This window comes from Thunnus albacares, chromosome 16 (assembly GCF_914725855.1).
Source record: "Thunnus albacares chromosome 16, fThuAlb1.1, whole genome shotgun sequence".
Taxonomy (NCBI): domain Eukaryota; kingdom Metazoa; phylum Chordata; class Actinopteri; order Scombriformes; family Scombridae; genus Thunnus; species Thunnus albacares.
Window position 1 is genome coordinate 6274450 of NC_058121.1, and position 25145 is coordinate 6299594.

Sequence of the window (25145 nt, forward strand, 5' to 3'; positions counted from 1 at the left end):
AGAAAAATGAATGCCAAATATATGTAAAAAGGCAGAGTTTATGTGGATGTATGTTCTGTCAGGGTGTGTGTATGTGTGTGTGTATGTGTTTACCATGCTCTACATTGGCCATGCGGTGCATGAGGGGCAGCCAGACAAGACATGGAGGAGGGTCGGCCATGATGTCCAGGAACATGTTGAGCATCACCCTCTTCTACACAACAACAATTATAACAGACTCTTCAGAAACACAGAAAAAGTCACAATAAAAGCTCCAAAATGAAAATGAACCATAAGATTAATTTCTTATAATCCAGAGAATTTATGTTGTTGCAGAATCACTGTAGATAAAATAATACAGCTACTACAAATAGGCAAATGGAAAAAAAATCCAGTGTACTAAAGGTCAGATGGATGAGGTGTGTGCGTACCTGTTGTGGGAAGCATGAGCGTGCTAAGGTGTGTGTGTAACCGAAGGACGGTCCTTCATGTACAGCTGTGGGCAGCTTGAGAGCCTCCCTCAGAAAACTGTCAAATTTTGACTGTACCAACACACCAATGGAGTCAGATACCTGAGAAAACACATCTACACACAAACACACAACATCATTTTTGTCAATAAAGATGAACATGACATTGCATTGAGTTATTCATTGCCTTTTTGGAGACCTCAACCATAACCACTATGTACAAACCCGACCCCAACATAAACCAGTTGGGGTCAGGTCCTCACAACATCATAGATAAAAGTACAGGTAAGTAAACATGAGCAAACAGCAGCAGTGACACGTGTTTTCCACAAGGTGGCATATGTCACATGTATACATCTCCATACATCTCTCTGGGCTAAAATGCATAGATTTCATCTGACAAATCACTGCTTTAATGCCACAAACATTTTAAAAAACTAAATATATTATGCACAACGCTTTGCTGGACTTTCACTATTTATGTTCTATGTTAGCTTGATACTGCACGTCACTGTTCAAAGGAAGTCTGGATAAAATTAATCATTTCAATCTGTAACCAGATTGGCTGATAACACTTAGAAATTTTGCAGTTGGAATCAGCTCTGATTGGTGCATCGCTGGTTGGCATATTTTAAGTGCAGCTAATCTAAAGTATCATAGCTGCACATCTGGTTTTGGTGACAGAAATAAGAAAGAAATGTGTGATTTTTCATAGATACTCAATGGGGAGAGTCACAAAAGAGGCACAAAGACCTTTTTCTCCACTTTCAGTAGCCTCAATAGCCCAATATGTAGAGCGGTCACTGAGGAGCACAATCACATCTTTACTCACCTGGAATAAAGTAGGTTTTCTTACTTTGGCCTTTTTTTTGTTTTTTTTTCCCTTTATTTTGTTTGATTGTGAGACTTCCAATAAACAGCATGAAGTTTCTTGTTTTTAGCAGTTTAATTATGTAACTTTTGTAATGTGTAATACATAATTGTAATTAATCTGAGATTTTTTTGCACACACTGTAGATCAATTTAACATTCTGCCAAGGCACTGCAGGACTTTGCTCATGCATACTTACATTTTAATTTGCTTAAAGTGCACTTCCTTTAACATATAAATGAAATATAAAAAGCACATATTCAAAAAAAGTATTCCTGCTGCTGTTATGCTATCGCTATCACTAATTCTATCTCTCTGTTTACTCAAGGCCTGCATGTGAAGTCAACAAGCTCGTACCAGTTTTCTGGAGACTGTTTAATTCTGGGGAAATGCAGAATAACTGATCTATATCAGTCCGATGTCAGTCGTGATGGTGTCTGCTGGTACTTACAGCGGAGTTTATCCACCAGTTTCCCTCCACACAGTGTGGCCAGCATCGCCTTCACAGAGAGCACTGTCAGTCTGCTGTCAGGTTCACTGGAACACACAAACACACACATTATGGTCTGTCTCTTTCATTTCTATATAAAACAACAGGATGTAGAAGTGAACCAACTAGGCAGCCAAAAACACAATCTTCCTTCTAAAAGATCCACAGAGCACCACAGTGACTTCTCTAAAGTTACCCTTCGATGGCAGCCAGTATGAATTCGACCAGCAGCACGGTGCTTTCTCGCGGGTTGATGGTGTGTGTGGTGGGCAGACGCTTGCTGAGTTGGTTGAACAAGGAGGACACCAGGTTCTCCAGCCTGGTCACAGAAATGCCAGCATTCAGCTCGACAGCGTTCAGACCAGCATCCCGCACCGCCTCGATCACGTTGTAAATGTCGATCAGATGCACTTGAATGAAAATGAACAGCGGGTGGGTGGGTTGAAAGCATATCTATATTAAAAGAAATATTTATTCGCTTAATAACTGTTAATTCTAAAAGGAGAGCAGTGGGGACTCACGGTTGCATCTCTTTTGTATAAATCTCAGTTTGCAGGCTGTTCGATATGTAGAGAGACAAATGGCATCAAGGTCCTGCTCCGCTGAGACAAAGAAGAAGAAGAAACTCAGAATGTCTGCTGTCATTATGCATCAAATCTTATCAATGTCAGACCATAACCAATCAGAATAAACTGTCTTTCTTCAGCATGCTGCAGACAGAGTTACACATTTATAAAGATTTTCCATTAAAGAGACAGAATGTGAAAACAAAATCTCAAAAACTGAAAGCTAATAACGTGTTTACTTGCATTTTGAGGCACACAACAAACACGCAAGAAATGCAACATAGTTGAAAAGAAAAATCTATCCAGGGCGCCATGCAGAGGCAAGATGTAAGTTCACTCACCAAGCTCCGTCAGGATCTGCCTTCCCCCTGCCCCTGCCGTCGCTGGATGCCCCCTCCCTCTGTCTCTCTGGTCCCCCTCCTCCATCACCATCCTGCATGAAAATACAACACAGCATGAAAACTCCTGGACTTTCATCCTCTGTTTTAAAACTCACTTTAGGTGAAAAAGATTTTTGCCTATAAAGAAATAAAGCAAAAAAAATAAACAAATAAATGATGATGCAATGATCAAACTGATGAATGGTTAAATATCTTGCAGTTCAAAAAGGTATGTGTGGATATCTTGACTCCTAAAAATATCACAATGACCACCCATGCACTGAATTAGACTATTATAGATGTTATTATATATATTATTTGATTTGATTTATTTGTAATATGACGTCCCTCTCTCTGCCTTTTTGCTTAAGAGGTTGCTTTGGCTTCTTGGCTCAGGAGCCAGTGGGCGGGCTTGGAGAGGACATCGGAAAACTACCTGCACCTGGGTAGTTTAGGCCTCCATACAACTCTCATCCATGGTCTCTCTCTCTATCTCTCCTAGGATCCACATCTCTCCTGGTTTTGGTTTGTTTTGGTATTTCTCTTTTGCATTCAACAGAAGCATATACACATCTTTGTCACATTCACTGAGCCAGTTTGTGACAAATGGGGGCTCATCAAAACTTTTTGGGTTAAAGTCTAGCTTGAGGGTGACAAATGAGGGCTTTTTCTTTGGTAAACCTAATCCTTTGTAAATTTGAGTCAATTTGGCTTTTTGTAGGATTGTTGTTGGCCTGTCATGTTTAAAATCTTGAGTATGTTGTATCCACATGGCATGTGTGTAGGCCTTGGTAGCAGGCCTGTTGTTGAAACATGCAAAATATTAAATATAACTGTTACTATTTGGTGTGATCTACCACAGTTAGCTTAAACCCCATTTTTATCTGCGGTCCCTAACATAAACACTGTTTCTCTCATGTAAGTCATGACTGTATGTGCATTGTTTGTTGTGCACATTTCCGTTTTGCTCTTTAACAGGAAATACATCAAAGACCAAGAGTAATTCATTCTTTGAACGTTCTTCTTGTTTCTGGTGGATGTGACTTGTTCAACATTTTGAATACTGAATTAAAATTCAGCCGACAGTTAGATGAGAACCTCACAAGTCACTAAATCTACAGAAAATACAACCACATTCATGCAACAGAAAGACACCGATAAACTACTGTAAGCATACTGTAACTAACTTATTTTTACACACAGATGTACTGTACTTGTCTCTCACACACACACACACACATACGGGGCAGGCTCAGAGTCAAATCCATGGCCACCAGAGGATGAGTTGAGTGCTTGGTAAATAAACACATTAATGAGAGCAGCTGATGAAATCTGAGCTGTAAGCTGGCATTTAGAAAAACTTAACAAGGGTAAAGAGAAAGAGAGAGAGGGGGGAGGGGGAAGTTTAAAAGAAATAGAAAGAAAGAAAGAAAGAAAGAAAGACAGAAAGAAAGAAAGAAAGACAGAAAATGAAAGTAAGAAAGAAAAAAGAAAAAGAGAGAGAGAGAGAAAGAAAAGGGTCATGCCAGCTAGTTTGACCGTCAAACACTGATGTCAGGTGACACAGAAAACACCAGAGGATATCAGTCGCCATGGTAACAGTTATACTACCCCACCAAAGTGAAACACACACACACACAAATATTTGCATTCCTTCTATAAATGTGGTGACATACCAACCCCCTAACACACACACACACACACATTCTAAGAAATCGGTGACGTCCTTGCACGCGCGCACACACACACACACACACACCCACACACCCACACACACATTCCAGAGAGGATTTGAAAGCTTCCCAGGAGACTTCATGCTTCATCCAGACAAAAGAAGGATTCCTCCTTTCAGTCACACTCTTACACTCTCACAAACACACACTCTCTCTCTCACAGTCCCATGCATCTTTATACAGCCGTTTCATTGCTATTTCTTTCTCTCTCATCTCTCTCACTCACTCAATTACTCACTCACACACTCCAGAGACTGTTAATCCCAGCTAATCAACTGCAAGTGTAACTTTGTGTTTTCTAGATGACATTCAGTACAGTAACAGTCTTCTCCTTCAATGTGCCCTTGAGTATGGACACCGCATGCACGCTAGGCAACCTTTGTCAAAGGACTTCTCATATTACTCGACTATGATTTACATCTTGACCACTCATGCTGCAAGTATCAACTATGTTTAATAAGAAATGCCCCAGGAAAGAGCAATTACCAGCAATATGGCAATAGGATAGCAACTACAGTAATGGTGCATTCAGATATGAGGATAAAGAGGCAGCACTGACACATGCGGTTCTGATTGGGCGGTCATTTTCTGATGTTGGTGTTTGACAAATAAGTTTATTTATGGCCACTTTTTTGTTTTATTTTGAAGGCAGTACCTTTTTGAAATATCTTTGCCTTGTAAAACCTTAAATGTGCATTAGAGTCTGTGTAAAGGAAAATGAAAAAAGTGAAAATGACAATTTAAACACATTATACATGTTAGAAAATAATTGCTGAAAACGTGAAAAAACTGAACTATGTAGTGCTGAATTGTGGAGTTGGAGTGTTTAACTGCTTTTCACCATTTCTGTGTCCAGGATCTTTTGGGCGGGCCTGAAATGGTGGCTCTATGACATAGAGGGGTGACTAGCATGAAACCCCCCCTCAACACTATATAAACACTAGAGTACACATACTCTTAGTTACTATTTTTACAAAAACTCATCGGAGACAACTGGGATTCACTTCGGATAATCCGCTGTTACTGGTGAACGAGGCCATTTTCGGTCAACGTTAGCGTTCAAGGAGTTATTTTAAACCCAACTGAAGTGTCTCTTGACGGGTGGAGCCACCAGTGGTTTCGGCTTAAGCACTGGCTATGTGGCTGGGAGGTCTCTGGCTAGAGGGAGAGCATTTACCGGGCAGCACTTAACCAAAAAGCACGGTGTGAGAGGCTTTTGCTCCGAGGGTGACGGCCACAATGAAGCAACTAAAGACGTGTCAGCAGAGGAGTGAATAACGTTAAGTGCACCGAACTAAAATTGGTGATGGTTCGCTTGTTAACTAGTCATTTAAGTTACATTTGTACTGAAACAAGTCCACATTTACCTACAAATATGTGCTGAATTAAACAGTGGCTCCTAACGTTACTTTTTAAGAAAAAATATCATCCATGTCACTTGCCACACATCTACAAAAAAAGGCCTATTTTAAATTGTGTATTTTTATAAGGGAGTTTGGTTTGAGCATTGTTAAATTAGAGGCTGTTCAGTTGGGCAGTGTTTTCAGCGCCTTCAGTGGACATGCCTCCACTGTTTCAGAGCAGAGAATACGGCTTATATTTCCACAATTTTGAAATCTAATTTTATATACTTGGCGACTTCGTATACTTGCAAACTTGGCTGGGTGGTTAATTACACATTTTTCTGTGGTGCGACAAACTCTCTTTTTTAAGTGACAAGTTGTGAATACAACACTGACATATCTACTCCTCCATGCTCACAAAATTAGGTGCAAAGCGAATTTACTGTAATCTTCACCTAGACTGGTAACCTGCCTTTTTGTATCCGTATGTCTAAATGTAACATAACCCAGGAATTGCTGACCCTGCAACAAGGATATATAATGACCCTCTGGGCCAATCCTAAAAAGTCCTCCAAATAGGCCATCCCATCTAGTAATCTAATATATGCCAGGACTTAACTTGTACCTACTCTATGTAAGTAAGTAAGTAAGTAAATCTTTATTTATGTAACACAAAACCAGGATCACAAAGTCCTGGTCTGAAATTAACACCCACCAAGCACCAAATGAGGGTAGATTTTATGTTTAAAAGTAAATTTGAGGAGGCTATACACCACACTGGCAGGTAAATGTTTGTAACAAAATAGTCATGTAATAAAATATCTGGAATGATATCTCGCAGGAAATTACTCATGTTTGTCCCTATACAGTGTTGAGACACGTTTTTCATGTGCGTTTAAACAGTGCTGCGAAACTGTAGGAGCGCTGGAGGTGGTCTGACACTGCGTCTACACAGAAAGCTTAGCGTGATCAGCACATTTACCAGAGCAGCAGCAGCAAGTGCTCTGTCTGTGTCTACATAGGAAGTGTTCAAGTACAGCGTTGAGCGTAGGTCACCCACATTTCTGAAGTGCTCAGGGCCCAATCCCAATCACTGTAGTTACGTAAAACTCTGTACAGCACTTTGGTCAATTATAGTTGTTTTAAATGTGCTCTATAAGTAAATTTGATTTGATTAACTGTTGATCAACATAATACCTTATTATCTCAATGATAATTCTGAGTGTCCAACAGTCGTATAACTGAATAGGTGGTGAATTAGATATCTTTTTCAATCTGGGAGTAATTAGTCCTTGACAAAAATAACGGAAAAGCAATCAAACCTTTCTACTTCCTGGTAAAACCGCAAGCTGACCTCACTATCTGCAGTAGTGGATCTGCTACACTATGCTCTTTGGTGCAACAGCCACATAGATTTCAAGAAGAGTATTTTCTGTGTTTATTAATGGTCACACTCAAAGAGAAGTATTTGCAATTATTTCTTTTACATTCAAGTCTTCTGGAAAGCTGCATGAGGCTCCTGCTTCTTGTTGATTGACAATGTTCTGTATTCCACAAATATCTACAACTAAGGTGGTGAGTAAAATGTTATCATGACCAATAGTCATAATGGACAAAACTTCCCTTTAAGAGCTTAAGAAAAGCTGTTTGAAACTATCAAAAATAGATATGACACCACCAAAATAGATATGACTGCTTCTAAAAGTCTCATTTGCTCACCAGTTACCACACTAGACTCCCATGGTGAGTAAATTGTTATTTCCAGCTTGGCCTTGGTGATAACTACACCCTGTCTGTCTGTCTATCTGTGACTGTCTGTCTGTGCAGAGCTGACATGCAGGAACATTTGGTCTGTGAGGTTTGCTTCCTATTTTAACTCTGAAAGCTTTAAACCATCTTAGATATAATTACCCTTCCCGCAATTACCCCCAACTATGTCAGAGGGCCAGGAACAGCTTGGTTGCTATTTTCCCAATCACTGGGTTGAAGTACAAAGGTTGGTAACAGGAAATGGATCCAAAAACCTTCATAGAATCTAACTTCCAATCATAACTGACTGGTGTACTTGCAGCTACCTGACCAAACATCACTTGAAACAGTAAAATCCAGGCTGAATCAAACATGGTAAGCTGGTGGTAGGTAAACACATATATACAGTATTTCATTAAACATACAATATCCTGCTGAATAAGTAAACAGTTTGCACAAACATTATAATGCATTCCGAAGTTATTGTGTTTTGAAAGTGTAACAACCTTGACACATATCTTACACACACACACACGCACAATAAAAAGCCCCATAAAATGTGTTACTCATTCAAGACAGAGACAACATTATTACAGTAGTTGTTACTGGCTGGGAGAAGAAATTGTCTTTTCTCTTATCCACGGACATTAGGATCACTTTAATGCGAGTGAACGATGAGGAAACCAAACAGTGAGTCAGAAAGTCAGCTTTGCGCCATTTCTCATAAATCTCAGCGTAAGAGGGTAATGAAAAATCATAACACAAAACCAAAAAAGTGTGGTGGGATTTCATTTTTCTTGGATTTTTGTTTGTTTTATGTTGCAATTTCAATCTGATATTTCAAGAGGGCTATAAAAAAACAATTTCTTTGGGCAACTGTCAAATTGTCAAGGCTATTAACACCATGTATGGGTAGGAAAGTGATGATATAACCACACACTGCTTAGAAAATGATTGCTGTGTTGGATATAAACTCACAATGGATTGTTGTTAGAGTGATAAAGACATTAAATTGACCACAAAATAAACGTTTATATCCCTGAATCATGAGCAGTGAACACGTATGTGTGTTTCCAGTGAAAATTAAAGCTCCCACATATTCAGTGGAAAGTCTAAAGCTAATGTGACTGGTGCCTGATAGAGAGGTTTCATTGTGCTCTGTTGGTTAAAGACCTCAGCTACAGAAAGTAAAGTATAGAGGGTGAGAAAAAAAGGAAAGAGGCAGAGAGGGGAACGGAAGTGGAGAGATGTATACGGTACAGCTGACTGTATGTGATTTGATTTTCTGTGTTTGTGTGGGTGGGGATGCATGCAGTACTGTTGCACCATGGTGTTTTATTATGGCTGACATTTGCTGAGCTTTACGGAAACAAACACACAAACAACACACACTGTTCTGAATACACACACACACACACACACCCTGAACCAGCGGACACACTCTGGGTCTCCAGTTAGCCCCTGGTTTGAGAAAGCATTTAGAAAATAGAGTTGAATGCGCAGAGCTGCTGCATTCCCATCTAAGACTGTGTGTGCGTGTGTGTGTGTGTGTGGTCATACCTCTCTGTGTCAGGGGGTCACACAGGACAGAGGAGCCTCAGTAAAGGACGTCTGGCAGAGAGACACAGAGAGAAGAAAAAGGCTATTTCAAAAGTCTTTTCAATCTGTAGACAATAATGTCAAAGGATCTCTGGGGTCAGTAGAGTCACATACTCAACACAACCAGTGGGGGACACACCCCTACATCTCTATCGACCGGTAAGACTGGTAAAAAAGCCTCCTGATCTATGACGCAAAACTGGCTTTTAGTTATGTAATAATCAAATTGTAGTCAGTTATGTAGATGCGCAGGGTTTGACACTAGAGGGCTGTTTTCACATTCATCTGTTGAAGAGGGGAAGTTTCTCTGTGCTCACCCAAAACCTGAGTTTAAAGCATCAGCAGGATATATGACATCACAACAAGTTTGGAAGCCATTCGTGGTCCAGTATTCAACTCACACAAGTGTGAAGTGGAAACTTGAAGCCCCCAGTGCACATAGACTTTTCAGTGGAGAAGGAGACAACTTGTGTCCAGCAGTTAAACTTGAATATGAAAAATATTTGCTTATTCATGGATTCTGTTTTTTTTTCAACGAGGGACAAGGAGAAAACTAGTGTGGAAAACCCATATCACATGCTAATTATTAGCACATGTAGAGTGTTTTTATGTTTGTTTGTTTATGTTGTTTATGTTGTTTTATGTCTGAAGGGGATCTTCAACACCTACCAGTTTGAGTTTGACCATACAGGTATGACAGGTTGCCCTGCTTTAAAGAGCCTAATTGGAGGTATTTTATATCACAAAGACGACTTGTTCCTATGAATAGATCTGTCGCTGCTCTACACACAAAATTTGTGGCTCACTTAATGTTACTGACATTGAAAAGTAAATGTTTCCTCTGCCACTGCAGAATTATGAACGCTGCTGCTAAAATTTCACACGATCATTAATATCAATGGGCTACTAATGATTTTCTCTCACACGCTGTGTGAGCATAATAACACCCTACGTTGCTGTGGAATTGTTTTGAGTCATCCACTCTCTCCTCATTCTTCATATCTACATGAAAGATACTGTTATAAGAGTAGCGTAGCTCCATTAAGACAGCCCGTAATGTGTGTGTGTGTAGCGAGTGTGTGGTTGAGTGAGTGGAGATAGCAAGTGGCAGAAAAGTGAGGGTGGGTGTGAGCCGCCCCAAAGCAGTCAACCTAAGGGAAACGCTGACCATATTATACTTAACATGCAGTATGTATTCTATAAAAACTGGAAACAAGTCATAGCCATTTACAAATAATACCATCCATTCATCCAGCTATCTGCTGAGTGCTTCTGTACCAGCAGTCACTGTTAAGTTGACAGATATTTAATACGACAAGCAAATGCTAACGGCTGCCAAGTGCCAACAAAGTTCAACCAAAACAAAATGTAATATAATGATTTCACACAATGACATGTCATTAGGCTCTGTTCAAGCTCTCGCAGCAGCAGAGTGAGCAATCCTCCAACAACAAAGAACCAAAATATTGACCCACAAACACAGTCTAATCAAAGCATTATGGATTTTATAACCACAAAACATGAGATATTTCTGCACATGCAATTATATTTCTGTTCACATTCTGCATATTAAGAGAGAGAGAGAGAGACGGATGTCATAGACAGATACCACACAGATAACTGATACATCAACGTCCTATAGATGGAAATTCAAATGCTACTGTGGCAACAAACTTGTAAAACAAAAACAGTGAGTAACAAAAGCCAACAGAAAAATAAAAATGTGCTGTTTGCTATCTTGTTGAATCACCACACATGTTGACATTTCAGTTATAAGATGTTCCTATTAGCATCTGACTTCAACTGATCTTAATCAGTGCATTGACTATTGTCTGCCTGTTCCTATAGTTTCAGCTGTATTTTTAAAGTTTTCCCCCAGTATCAGTCTTGTTAAGTTAGTGTGGCTTTAGACTATTGTAATTGGACAGATTCTGTTATTTAACACTGATGCATTGAGCATCAGCAAAAGGTTAAAACATGTTTATACATGTATATATTCCCTAACCTCTGGTATTGGAAGAATTATTGTTTTGTTATCTATATGGAAACTAAAGTTTTTCAAATGATACCGAGCCATGCTGATGATAAATTAAACGGTAAGGTACAGTGCTGTCGTATGTAAGTACTGCACATGTTAAGTAATCACGCATGACTGCATAATACAAATACACTGATGTTCAGTCTCGTCAATATTTACTTTTCTTTCTCTTTTCACTGCAGGGTGTTTGTATGTGTGTGGTATCACATGTGTAAGTGGGGTGTCGAATCAGTGCAGACCACCCAACCAGTGCACCTGTGCATTAATAGCCACCACACACACACACACACACACACACTCTACAGTATTTCATTAGAACAGTGATTGTGCTTAAAACAGGCCCAGCACCTGAGCAGGGCAAACAGTCCTGAAAACAAACACACACTGTCTTCCCGCCCACAAACATCACTCTTTCTTTTGCACGCACACACATACACACCTGTTCGCAGGGGTCAGTTGCTCTCAGTCTAAATCAGGCTACACACTACAGGCCTGGATTTGCAGCCAAAAATTGTTTCTGTATCCACACTGGACTCTCCGCTGTGTTCTGTAGGTGAATCCACAAACTAAACGCTGATAAATAGGACAGTTGAGGCGACACGACGATGACACCGATACAGAAACAGGCGTCAGGCAGACGAACGGGTACTAAAGAGGGGTAAGAGGGTGTTTACCACCCTCTGTACACCACACACACCATGCATGACACCATATTACCACTTGCAGCTGCTCTCTATCCTCAATGTCTGCCCTGACAGGAACTGACCACAGTGTGTGTGTTATCCATGATATATATACACAGTATGCTGCAACTTTAGACACTGACGTTGCTGAAATACCTATGAGCTCCATTTATTTTCTAACCCACCTTTTACTGTAACACACGAAACAAATGAGGCTTGCTTGTCGGCGCCACAAATCCCTCCAAAAGCTCTGCAGCAACTTTCTAAATTAATTTTAAGGTTTCAGGGAATTGAGGAACTTGGACGTTTATGCATTTTGTAGAGTTGACTGCATTAGTGGTGGTTTGGCTCAGTCTCATGTGTCCTGAAACATTTTAGACATTAACTGATAAACTGTCATTTGGCATAAAACAAAAAACTGGAAAATTTGAGCTGAGGTTTCTCCAGAAGGAGGAATGCAGTTTGTCTCTTCACTGAATCGGATCTGGTCCAGCAGTGTAATCCAGCCATTGTATGATACTGCAAAGACATGATGCAGTAGGTCTAAATGTTTATTTATTGATTCTTCTGGGTTTGACTATTAGAAGGCTTCAACCTAAATTGCAGCAGTATTTGTAATAGTTGTAATTTTACTCCTCGTATCAACTATATCAGCAACTGACATTTTTTGAAATCTGTTGGTATTTAAAACCTGCATTGGTTCAACCCTGTAAAAAAAAAAAAAAACACTGGTTTAAAAACACAAAAAATCTAGATCAACACCAACCTTTCTTTGAGCCTTTTTCACACAGAAAAACACTTTCAACTGCACAGACGAGAAGCAGGTTGAATCGAAAGCAAAACTCTCTCCCTGCCTCTCCAATCTCTCACTCCTGACCTCTGATCCCTGCGCTGCCATCGAGACAGCTCGGCTGACCCAGCATGACCCCGGGGTTGTCACCAGGCAGGTAAAAACAGAAGCAATACATCTCTGGTTACACATTTTAAGATGGACAGCTAGCATGCTAGGCCTGTTTAAAGGACTTAACCAGAAGTTATAGTGTGTTCTGAGTTGTAAGCATGGTGGAGTCTGTTACAGAAGTCCAAAAAGTTGTATCAAGCCCAAAACAACCTGTGCCTATGCTTTCCCAAACCCAAGATGGACTCTTCTATTTAAAATAAAAACCAAGTATTAATTGATCAATTCCACACAAACTGGGCTCATGATGGTGTTTTTGAGTGATTCTGATGAACCCCAATTGGGAAAACTTGCCTTGTTCAGACAGACACAAGCACCGCATGAAAAAACACAGACCACTCATTCATTTCAATAGTAAATGAATGAGTTTTGGCACAGTGGGGGTCTGTGCCAACACAGAGGGCTTTGGCAAATGGTTGCAGGGTCATTTGGAGAAAAAGTTTAGCCTGGTCCAACTTTTACTGCAACATTATGTAACGGCACATCAAGACTACACTCATTCCTGGTAAATTACTAGTATTTCTACCAGCAAAAAACGTTTGCTGCTATGATAACTTTCCAGAGTTGTACAATCCTGTCTCACAGTATTATGAACCACTCTACAGTGTTTTGGCATCAAAATTAGCAGCAGCCACCAGCCAAATTCTGGTAAAATATGCATGTGGCTGGTAGATTTGCTTCATTCATCAGCCAAAAAAAACAAGTGTTGTCTATTGAGTGGCTGGTAAAATGTGAACATCCATTAGCCATTTGTCCAGTGGACAAAAAAGTTAATTTTGCACCCCGCTCATGGATCTGTTACTCAAACTGGATCGTATTTCATCTCCTCACCGGTACCTGAAACAAAACGCCCACACCAAGGTAGCCCTTTTCGTTTTAACAGTGTGTTTTCAGTCTGAACACCCAATGACACTGTTTGCATCAAAGCCACATGTAGAAGTAACTTTTGTGACCATAATGTGTTCTCCTGATTATGACCAAGGACCCCAAAGTAGACTAAACTGAACTCATGCCAGTACCAAAGAAAGAGAGGAAGAAATGAAGAGAGACAAAGCAAAGCAAATGTGTAGACAGAGAAAGAGAAACACAGTGAGAAAGTAAGATAAACATCTATGATAAAGGGAAACGCAAAGAGAAATCAAGATGTTGTAAGAAGCCAGATGAGAGGAAAGAGTAAGAGAGATTCAAGAGGAAAGCGAAAGAGAAAAACAAAGAAAAAAAGACATAGGAAGTGAAAGTTGTGTGTAGTCTGTACTGAAGAAAAAAAAGAGTGCATGACACAGTAGAAATGCTCCTGCAGCTCTGACAGTCTGCTCTCAGGCTGAAATACTCTATGTGTTAATATAAGAAAGTACAGATCCCCAAATTCAATTCAACTCTTCATCACAACTAGGGCTGCAACTAACAATTATTATCGTTTTGTCTATAAAATGTCAGAAAATAGTGAAAAAAAGCCTGTTATAATATCCCAGAGTCAAAGTTGACGTCGTAATATGTCCAAAACCCAAAGATAACCTTCTGTATGACAAAGACAATTATAAAATCATCACAACTGAGAAGGTGAAACTAGCTAATATTTAGCATTTTTGCTTAAAAATGACTAAAACGATGATTTGATTATCAACATCGATGTCAATTAATTTTCTGTCAATCAACTAAACAATTAATCAACTAATCAAAACAATCCTCTCAATCAGGGTCTCAGCCATAGACCTAAATAAGTGTTTGTTTTGTCTTTTTCATTTCCCTGGAGCAGGAAATTTTTAGAACAGTCACATTATTCTTCTGGCGTAGCAATCCAGCTGCAATAAACCACTGATTTTGTACTGATTCCGATAGATTTTATCACCCAGTGGATCAATAAACAACACAGTATCAGCCTAGAAAACAATGTTACACAAACGTACTGTTGAGCAATGACTTAGTTCTTAGTAGCCTACTGTTACACTGTAATTTTACTGTAAAGCTCCAAGCTATCTGGGCATTAACTCAGCAGCATCAAACATGCCAAACAGTGAACAAGTGAACAGCTCTATGGTCCCCAAGAGTGTAGGAGGCCCATCCAACTGCTCCTACATGCAACATGAGGAATACTTACATTTCACTATAATTTAATTCTCAAGAAATTATATAAACTAGAGGCTGGAACGGCATGACTGTTCTTCTAATCATAGGTTTCACCCCCACCGCTATTATCTCCCCACCCACAGTGGAGACAGTGACATAATTTAGCAGTAAATCAACAACAACTAAAATCTTTCCATACACAGTAAAATGAAATGTTAGGGGGTAGGAATCATGAAGGAGCCTCTGCAGGTATTCAGGTGAAATTTTAAGCTCGTCAAAAAGTTTGTTTGAGAAAAACTCGTATACTGTTTAGACTACAGATGTGAGGGAGGGGAAAGCGGTATGGCTGATTCTCGTTTCCCCTCTCATTTTGCCCGGTTAAAGATGTAAACAAATCGCCCACTGCTGAATTAAAGTACACAATCTTTTTTATACTGCTAGGGGAAACGTTTTGGTCTTCAGGCTAAAGTTGGGACAAAGCCCATCAGCACAGTGATCTCTCTCTCTCATTCTGTCATCCCTTTCTTTTTAGCTTCCTCCACAGGGAGCAACACTTTGGAAAAATACACAACCTGCCTGTTCACACTTAAAAATACAGTAATAGTGTTTGTGCTCTCGGAGTTGTTTATTTTAGATTCCACAATGTTTCTGTCGCAGCCTAAACTTGCCCTGTTTGTTAATGAACTTGACCATTATCTGAATGTTTGATCTGCAGCCGCAGGCGTAACAAAGAAATGAATAAAGAGCTGGTATGTTGAATGAATGACAATAGCAGAAATACGAAAAGCAAGTCTGTATTCAATAGGGATACAGAAACATGGATTCAATTTTAAATCTCCTTGTTGGATTACCAGTCATAAAACCAAAATATCACTTGACCTTTGACGCTGACAGAAAATTACAGTAATCATCAACTACTTTGATGCTCAATTCAATCATTTTTCAAGCAGAAATGACAAACACTCTGGTTCCAGCTTGTCAGATGTGAAGATCATATTCTTTTCTTTGTCATGTATGATAGTAAATTGCATATCTGTGGGTTCTGGACTTCGGTCAGATAAAACAAGCAATTTGAATATTCCCCTTTGTGCTATGGGAAATTTGAAAGGGCGTTTTTTTGAGTATACTCTGAATAATTAATCAAAAACGTAAATAATCTTTAGTTACAGTCTGACGTTGCTGATCAAATATTCAATTAGGTGATGCAGGATGCAAAAAAAGTATGTATTAAAACATTTTTAAACTAATTTTACGAAAAAAGATTTCAAATCATGTTATTTTTCAGCATCTTAATGGAGTCAAGAATAAATAATTAACGTCTTTTCTTCTACTGACACTTGTTGACTGTGATTTGTCATATTGTGTACAATATATTGCACAATATATCTACACCTCCGGATATTGCTTGTTTTATCAGTAATTCAAACTTCCTAGAGATTACCTTGTTTGTACTCTTTTAACATGAGCCCTAATATAAGCCCTTTATGTGTGAGGTTAGGTGTGGGGTTGGGAGGGTGAGGGCTGTCAAATTCTGCTAGGGCCAAAAAAGTGCTCAGGACAGCTCTGATAACAACTTTTGGCAGGCTGTAGTAATAAATCATTTCATCTGACCACACAGGTCTCGATTTATGAGCTTTAACATTGGCATCCTTACTCTGTAACACGCCGTTTCCCTTCAGTTTGTTGCATTATAACAGTACATAAATGCTGCTTAATTTTTTTTATCAAAGCTATTCAACATAATATTGTGTATGCCGTATTTAGCATTAGACACTAACGATTCAAAAAAGGCTTAAGTGATGTTTCACTATGCCTGCACGTTTGGCGATAGGCCAGGTAACGTAAAAGATTTTTGAATGGTGACTGTCGATCCTCCCATACGAGAGAACAACAGTAACGTTACTACTGATACGTACTGAAGTCAAACACCAATAGTAGTTTGGATTTGAAAAGTGGGCATGACTACCACAACACACAAGGCACGGAGGGTTTGGACAAAGTTGTACAAGTTTACAGTATTAAAACATATTAAAATCTGGACTCCCATAAATTTCAAAAAGACTTGAGTCAAATCTGCTTAGTTCTGCTTACTTCTGGGAAGCTGTGTGACATCTAAGCGGCCATATTGCAAAAAAAGTTTAACTCCCTGTTCACCTTGTTCCCCCGAATGAATGTGGTCTTGAAATAGCTCAGTCTTAGATGAAACTTTACATTAAAACTCAGGTTTGAGTCGACTAAAACTTAGACTTACATTTGATTTACACAGTTATATTCCCTGACAGGCTGTGCGAAACAGACTCTACTCACCGGGACTATTTTCGGCAGGTATTCGTGGCCAAATACCAACATCAACACTGAAACGTGCGGCACTGACTGTAGCTGTAACCCAGTTTCTTCACTGTTGAAATATTCGCTTCCTCTTTTTACCGTATTCCGTGGCTTAAATAATATCGTCCCAGTTCCGTTATTTATTTCCGTGACGAGCCATGTTTCACACCCTCCATACCCGCCTGCCGCTACTGCCGCCGCCGCCGCCGCCGAAAGTCACTCCTCTCTCCGTCCGTCCTGCCCCCTCCCCGGCTGCATGCTCACACTGAACCCATTCATAACTCAATTGACCTAATCATAATACATAGGATATGTGTACTATGAATAATGCGGTGTGAGCCTGGTTATACAGTAACTAGTCTGTTTTAATAGCCAAAATAAAAACGTTCATCTCACATCGAAGGGATGAATCTCTGAAGACCCCGTTGAAAGCTGTTCAAGTTCGAAAGTAACACCATTAAAGGACAGGTTCACATTTTTTTCAAGTCTGTCTTAAAACACCAGTCAGGTGCCCATATGAACACCGAGAGAGGTTTTCCTCGCTGAAATTATTCCTTCTGTTCATACTGGCCATTAAAAGATCCCCTTCAAATGCGCTTTCAGTGTAAGTGATGGGGGCCAAAATTCACAGTGTGTCCACACAGTCATTTTGTGCAAAATGCATTTAAAAGTTTATCTGAAGCTTATATGAGGCTTCAGCAGTCTGAGTTAGTCATGTCAAGTGGATATCTGCCACATTTGCAGTCTTTTTAGAATCAAATTCCCTCTTTGTGTTTCCTCTAAGTGTTTCCCTGTTGAGCTGCGGTAGAAGTATAGTAACAAAAAGAGGGACTTTGGCACTAAAAAGACTGAAACATTGAAAGATGTCTATTTGATTTGACTAATTTGGACGACTGAAGCTTCATATTAGTTTTAGATAAACTTTTAAATACATTTTTGCACAGAAGCAGGACTGTGGATTTTGGCCCCATTTCTTACATTGTAAGTGCATTATGAAGAGATCTTCTAACGGTCAGTATGATCAGGAGGAATGATTACAGCAAGAAAAACCTGTTTCAGTGTTCATTTGGGCACCTGACTGTTGCTTTAAGACAAACTTGAAAAATTGTGAACCCATCCTTTAAAGCTACTTAAATACAATTTTGAGGTACTTAACTAAGGTAGGCTAGTTCCTGTATTTACTCACGTATACTGCAGTGGTGGAAGAAATATTCAGATCCTTTACTTAAAGGACCAGTGTGTAGGATTTAGTGGCATCTAGTGGTGAGGTTGCAGATTGCAACCAACCAACTGAATACCCCAGCCTCCCCACCTCCAAACTTGTAGGAGAACCTACGGTGGCCGCAAAACTTACGAAAAGCATATAAGCCCTCTCTAGAGTCGATTTTAGTTTTGTCTGTGCTGGGCTACTGTAGAAACATGGCAGGCTTTGTGTAAGAGGACCTGCTCCCTAAGTAGATATAAAGGGCTCATACTAAGGTAACAAAACCACAACAATTCTTATTTTCATATTATTTTGTATTATACACTAATAAAAACATACTTATGAATATTATATTCTATTTCTGCCAATAGGTCCCCCTAAATCCTACACACTGGTCCTTTAAGGATTAAACTACCCAAATGGATATTGCTGCGTACATGCTAATGATAATCTGATAATTACAGAGTAGTAATATATAACGATGACAGGAGAAAGCCTACTTTTACTCCTGAAACTTCAAATCACTTGTACTTTGTTGTTAATACTGTATTTATATTCAAGTAAAGTTAAGAAAAGTAGAGTACAAGACTTGTTATTGTAATTTCAGATACTTAGTGTGTGCTCCTAGTTGACTATTTTCAACTATACATGCAGGACTGCAACTGCTGTTTACAGTACCAGTGGTGGATGAAGTATCCAGATCTACAGTATATTGTATTGAGAGTATTTGACTTAAGTGAAAGTAACAGTACCAAAGTGTAAAAATACTCCATTACAAGTAAAAATACTTTAATTCACTTACAATTACAGATACCACAAAATTATACTTTTGTACTTGATTAAATGTATTTAGTTATATTCCACTACAGCACATTATAATAGTTATTATTCCTGAAATGTAAGTAATGTAATGATTAGTTGTGGTCCTTACTTGGAGAGGGCGTAACCTTCCTGCCACAGTGCCAGTTAATCTCTTTCACCCGGTATTGTATTTGACAAACCTTCATTCTCCAGAGGTTGTGAAATTCACCAGCCCCATGTGATTAAACTGCACACACGCACCACAACACCCCTGTACTTTCCAGTGTTTTAGGAAGATTAGAGTGAGTCCCCAACTGAGAACATTTGTAAAAAGGTAATTGTTTTATTTATCCCAAGTATTGCAAATTATTATTTGACTGTATGGATTGTAGATCATATTGGGTTGGATTCTTTTTTTTTTTTTTTAATTTCACTTTTTATTGGCAGACATGGGAATTACGAAAGGCAATTACAAATGTTTCACAACTGGTTTGACAATTATATATCAAAAAACAAAAATAAATGCTTAAAAAAAAACAATCAAAGAAAATAAAACAAACAATGGCAAAAAACAAAAACAACAACAACATCCAACTGAGTTTCAGCAAACCAGTGTGCTAGCCTAACCTCAATACACAATAACAAACATATATACATAGCAACAGAGGACTGCAAACATGCTAACAAACTTTCCTTCCTCTTGTTAATCTGGATTCTGCCAAAAAAGGGAAATCCCATCCACCGTCATGTGCTGCAGGGTCAATGTAATGCAGAGCACAAGTGACGCAATCACTAGCAGATAAAAAGACTGCCAAATCTCTGCAGTGTGGAGCTCAGATTTTTAAACTGCAGAGACTGAATCATTATTTCATCAAGGACGATTTAGAGTTGGATTTCTTCTGGAAAGCAGTGTGAAGATGGGGACGTTTGTTCTTCAGGTAGTTGTCATCTGTGTTTTACTACAGGTATGTAAAAATGTCATATTTTTGTAAAATAACATGATGCTATGTTTATAGTGCATCCTTGTTAAATGAAAATGAAAATTGAAATTGTACTTTTTTTTATAGCAGCTGTCAAATACAGGCAATTTACAGTGCTTTACAAAAGACAAAGATATGCATCAGAGCAACCTTAAAGACAACAAAGAAAGAAAATAAAATCAATTATAGTAAAATGAAGTAAAATACAATGAAAATAAACAAAAAATAATACATATGAAATACAGTTTCAGTGTAGTTACAGTGCAATCAAAGGCCGCCCCAAAATTTAAAAAGGTAACTTGCAAACTTAATGTCTTACAACATGAGAAGAAGAGTGCAATTCAAATGCTGATTTGACGCAATAGCATTCTTCTAGTGCAATTTCCTGGTATTTTTTTTATATTTTGAGAGTATTTTCATTAAAAAACAACAAGATTGGACGGAGAATACACAACCGGTAAAGCCTCCCAAGCAATTTGACTGTAAGGATTAAGTGGTAACTGAAGTGAACAAATCCACGTTAATAAAACATTTTTGCCTCATAATGGGCCCTGTGGCCGACTGTGCCTTCCAAAACCTCCACTGGGTTTCTGCTCTCCCTCCCCACATCACCCATTTGTACCTAGAGATGAACCACATCAGGGAGATCAATGCTACCTCTCTGTCAGGCCTTGAGGAGCTACAAGAGCTGGACCTCGGGCGGCAGTATTCACCACTCAGAATCACGAACAATGCCTGACACCTGAAGAGGCTAGTGCTTGGCTTCAACGTCTGCCTTCAGCTGGAGCCACAAGCCTTTGCAGGACTGTCCAGTTTGCAGAGTCTCTACTTGGATTACTGCTCACTTCAAGAGTCCATCCTGAAGGAGAACTATTTGGAACCACTGTCCTCCTTAGAGACCCTTGACCTCTTTGGTAACCAGATAAAGAGAATCCAGCCTTCAATGTTCTTTTCAACATGACTCATTTGAAAGATTTGAATCTCAAACTGAACAAAATTGACAAAATATGTGAGTCTGATCTGGTTGGTTTCCAGGGGAAGCACTTCCAGGTTCTGAATTTGGACTCTGTCCAACTTAAGGACATGAGTAGTGAAAGCTTTGACTTGCAGAAATGTGGGAACCCTTTCAGAGGAATGTCCTTTCAGACACTTGACTTGTCCTACAACGGGTTCAGCGTGGGTAAATCAAAGCAGTTTTTCAGAGCAATCAAGGGTACTAAGATCTCCCATCTCAGACTGTCAGGGCCCATGGGTAAAGGATTTTCGTTTAACAACCTCCCTGATCCAGACAGCAGCACGTTTGAGTCCCTGAAGAACAGTTCAGTCCGCACTTTGGATCTGTCTAAAAACAGGATATATGCATTGCAACAGGGGTTTTTTAGTCCACTTAAAGATGTTGCAATCATTGACGTTTCCCAAAACAGAGTGAATCAGATACACAGAAATGCCTTTGAAGGTCTTCAGGGACATTTAAAAATGCTAAACCTGTCACATAACCTGCTCAGGGAAATCTATTCCTACACTTTTGCTTCTCTAACAAACCTGCGAGTATTAGATTTGTCTTACAATCACATTGGTGCACTGGGTTATGGCTCATTTAGTGGACTTCCCAACCTGAAAGCATTATATCGAACAGGAAACTCTCTGCAAGAACTTGGCTTCCCTGCATCTCTACCATCATCAGTGAGCAGCATCACACGTTTTGCCACTAATATCATTCATCTGAACATTCAGGACAACAGATTAACAAACTTGGGGGATGTTTACACCTTTCTGGCTCGGCTGAAATGCCTCCAGAATCTCTTCTATGGAGGAAACACAATAAGGTGGTGCACACTCAGTAGACGAGTTTCAGAAGTTGGTTTGAATAATTTGCAAGCCCTGGATCTTCACGGCAGCAATCTGCAGTCCATTTGGTCAAAAGGGAAATGCCTGTTTGACAATCTTGGGCATTTGATCGGTCTCAACTTGAGCTTCAACGCCTTACAATCTCTTCCTCAAGGCATTTTCAAAGGTCTCACCTCAGTCATACAGATAGACCTTTCATCCAACACCTTGATGTATCTCCAGCCTGATGTGTTCCCCAAAAGTCTGAAAGTACTCAACCTCTCCAACAACTTCATAGCCTCCCCTGACCCCATAACTTTCCACTCTCTCAGCTTCCTCGACCTGAAAATGAACCGATTCCACTGTGACCCAAACCTAAAGAGCTTCCTGACTTGGCTGAATGACACAAACATAACATTTACGAATCCTGTTGCAGGGCTCAGATGTGAATTTCTTGCTGGTTTCTCTAATGTTCCTCTGTTAGATTACTCTGCTCAGTTCACACAGCAGTGAAAGCACTTGAAAGTGAGTAAATGTGTATTTTATTTCAGGGTAATTACCAGAAAATCAAAAAGAATTAATTAAAGGAATGGTGTGCTAGTGCCACATATTGTTGATTTAAGTTGTACACTTTATGGTCAGTTTGTCACATGGTGTGTCCAGTGTGATCTGAATTGGTAACAGATACCAGACAATGTAACAGTTTGTCACAATCTAATAAAAAAAAGTTCCTTGAAATGGGTTGAAATTGTAATAAAATTTGTAAATATTTTACTGTATATTGCCAGAAAATGTGATAGAATCATTGAGTGTAAAAGTTTGTTCTTGAATTTGAGAATAGTAGTTTGACAAAAAAAGAAATGTCAACTTATTGACTTTTGCCTGAGCTTTCAACTGCATGTCTTTATAGATCTCTAGATGCTAGTAAGTGGATCTTCTTACTACTTATGTTGTCAGACTGATAAAATCATATGTGGAAATTTGTTATTTTCAGTGAGTGTAGAGAAATTAATGTACCACTTTATCTAAAGCAATTGTATATTTTTAATACATATAAAGTATTCATGCAGTTCTATGTGAGCATCAACAGCATTTGAATCAGGAACATAGGTAACAAATAAATTAATGAACAATTGGATGGATGGATAATATAGTAAGCCTAGGTTGGCTGAAGGCTATGAGACAGTATGACAAAAGTAGACAATGCTTCATTTCACGGGGCCATGAGCCAAAAAGGTTGTGAAATACAGATAAAAAATCACTAATGCTCTCCCTCCCTTAGTGTACCAAGACTTTAGGAGGACACATGTCTTTTACATACTGTGTGACCTGTCATCTATTGCACCAGCTAGGCATGTGTTCACCAATATTTTAGAGAAATCTACATTAAATTTACAGAGAATCTTGTTAATCTGAAGTTAAAACTGTGTCTGAAGGCACATCACAGACAATGTTTTCATTCTCTGTGGCCTAAATCAATTTCTTCTCCCCAGTTTATGTCAGCCTGAGTTAATAGTTAACTTGTGCAATAGAGGAGAAAAAAGGGGGCAAACTTGACCAGTTTAACATCACCAGATATAAACAAAATACATACTGCAACTATAGACATAAATCTGCTCAACTAGAAGCAAAAACTAGTGACTAATATGAAAGATAAAGTCATTTTCAGCACATTGTGATCCCCATGTTTTTATCCTGTTGCAAGTACTGCACTCCTTTGGAAGATTCTGTATTTTACCTGTTAAAATAATGTTACCTTTGAACTGCTACAGAAGCTGCATAATGAGGATTTTGTCTCCTCTTCCAGCAGAGGGCAGCATCAGCTCAGTTAGCAACTCCTGACTATTGGTCTCCACCCTGCTTTGCAGTTGTAAGACAATACCAACCAATCTTTTTCCCAGCTGGGATGCTCTTCTGTGTGCAGCAGTGCAGCATTCAGTTGCATAATCTGATGAATTAGAGAGGAACAAGGAGAAAGAGTAAATAAAAGTTTCTAAAAAGGGATAGAAAATGATGGATATTTAGATAAATTACAGTAAATAGGGAACAAAATCACCAATAAAAATGCTCTGTTCAGTGTCAATGAGATGTTTTTGGCCAATAAAAATACACAGACACAACTTATTGGTTATTTTAAAAAAGGGCCATATTATGAAAAACTCAATTTTTCGTTGCTTCTGAGTATGTATTTGGGTCTCTGATGTGCCGACTAACACACAAACTGGGAAATAAGACCACCCAGTCAGTTTGGTGTGGGCTGGCTTGCTCTGTACTCATGTGATTAAACAAACCATTCAGATTTGCTGCCCCTTCTTACATCACATGGGGCGAAGCTAGGCTAGGCTAAGCTATATGCGAAAAATGTGTGCATATTGTGGGGCTGGACTGGTGGATGGCTGCTTGCCGACAGATGGCTGCTGAGCCCCGCGGAGCTCTGCAGGAGAGAGGCAGCCGGGGAGCAGAGCCAAAGAGTCCTGTGTTGCTGTTGTCTTCTGAAGGAATAAACAAGAGATTCTGCTCTGATCTGGAGCAGTTTACTAGGGTGAGGAGTTTGTTTTTTAAACTTTTATGATTAAGTGGATTTATCTTCATTCTTGCTTCTCAACCTAGCCGCAACTTACACTGGAGTCACACATCACCTAAGCTGCTGTCATCAATAATAAACATCTTAAATGCCAGCAAGTTTATATAATTTTAAAGTTATACAGTATGTAGATATCTAAACTTAGAACAAAAAGTAAGGAAATTTGTGTTTGGTAGATTATTTCTTTGTTGTAACAATGCTTCTTGGCAATAAATCCTATACCGTTGGAAAGCCTGTTTATTTTCCTTTTCAATGGTGCCACATTTGTAAGGAACATGCATTTGTGGGATGAGCAGCAGAGCTGAGTATGTTGGTGGCGCCCATGAAAAATTTGCCAAATCTTCTCTGCCAATGCCAAATAGCTTATTCTGCCATTGACTCTTGTTTGGTGGATTGGATGATTGAAGTTTGAAGACACAAGACATATTGGCAATTTAACAATTTATTCATTTAACAAACAGGAGCCTCAGTAGCGTGTGGAAGAACCATACACAG

At 39.2% G+C, this 25145-nt stretch overlaps 1 protein-coding gene and 1 pseudogene across 8 annotated transcripts in view; one reads left to right on the forward strand and one right to left on the reverse strand.

Annotated features, from left to right (window-relative positions):
• LOC122999624 (dystrobrevin beta-like) overlaps positions 1–17520 on the reverse strand; it is a 33166-nt gene extending 15646 nt beyond the window's left edge. For 2 of the 8 annotated variants that reach the window (XM_044376685.1, XM_044376686.1), the window contains exons 1-8: positions 17234–17520; positions 9142–9192; positions 2718–2809; positions 2332–2412; positions 2007–2220; positions 1772–1857; positions 411–565; positions 94–193 (exon numbers count right to left, since the gene is read on the reverse strand). In XM_044376685.1, coding sequence (XP_044232620.1) covers positions 94–193; positions 411–565; positions 1772–1857; positions 2007–2220; positions 2332–2412; positions 2718–2808 — 727 coding nt within the window. In that variant the 5' untranslated portion in view covers position 2809; positions 9142–9192; positions 17234–17520. Of the gene's footprint in view, positions 1–93; positions 194–410; positions 566–1771; positions 1858–2006; positions 2221–2331; positions 2413–2717; positions 2810–9141; positions 9193–11657; positions 11985–17233 lie in introns of those variants that run through there. The other 6 variants (XM_044376687.1, XM_044376680.1, XM_044376681.1 and 3 more) reach the window with 5 other exon arrangements.
• Positions 17521–20271: 2751 nt separating this feature from the next.
• On the forward strand, positions 20272–23158 carry LOC122999339 (annotated as a pseudogene).
• The last annotated feature ends 1987 nt before the right edge of the window (positions 23159–25145 follow it).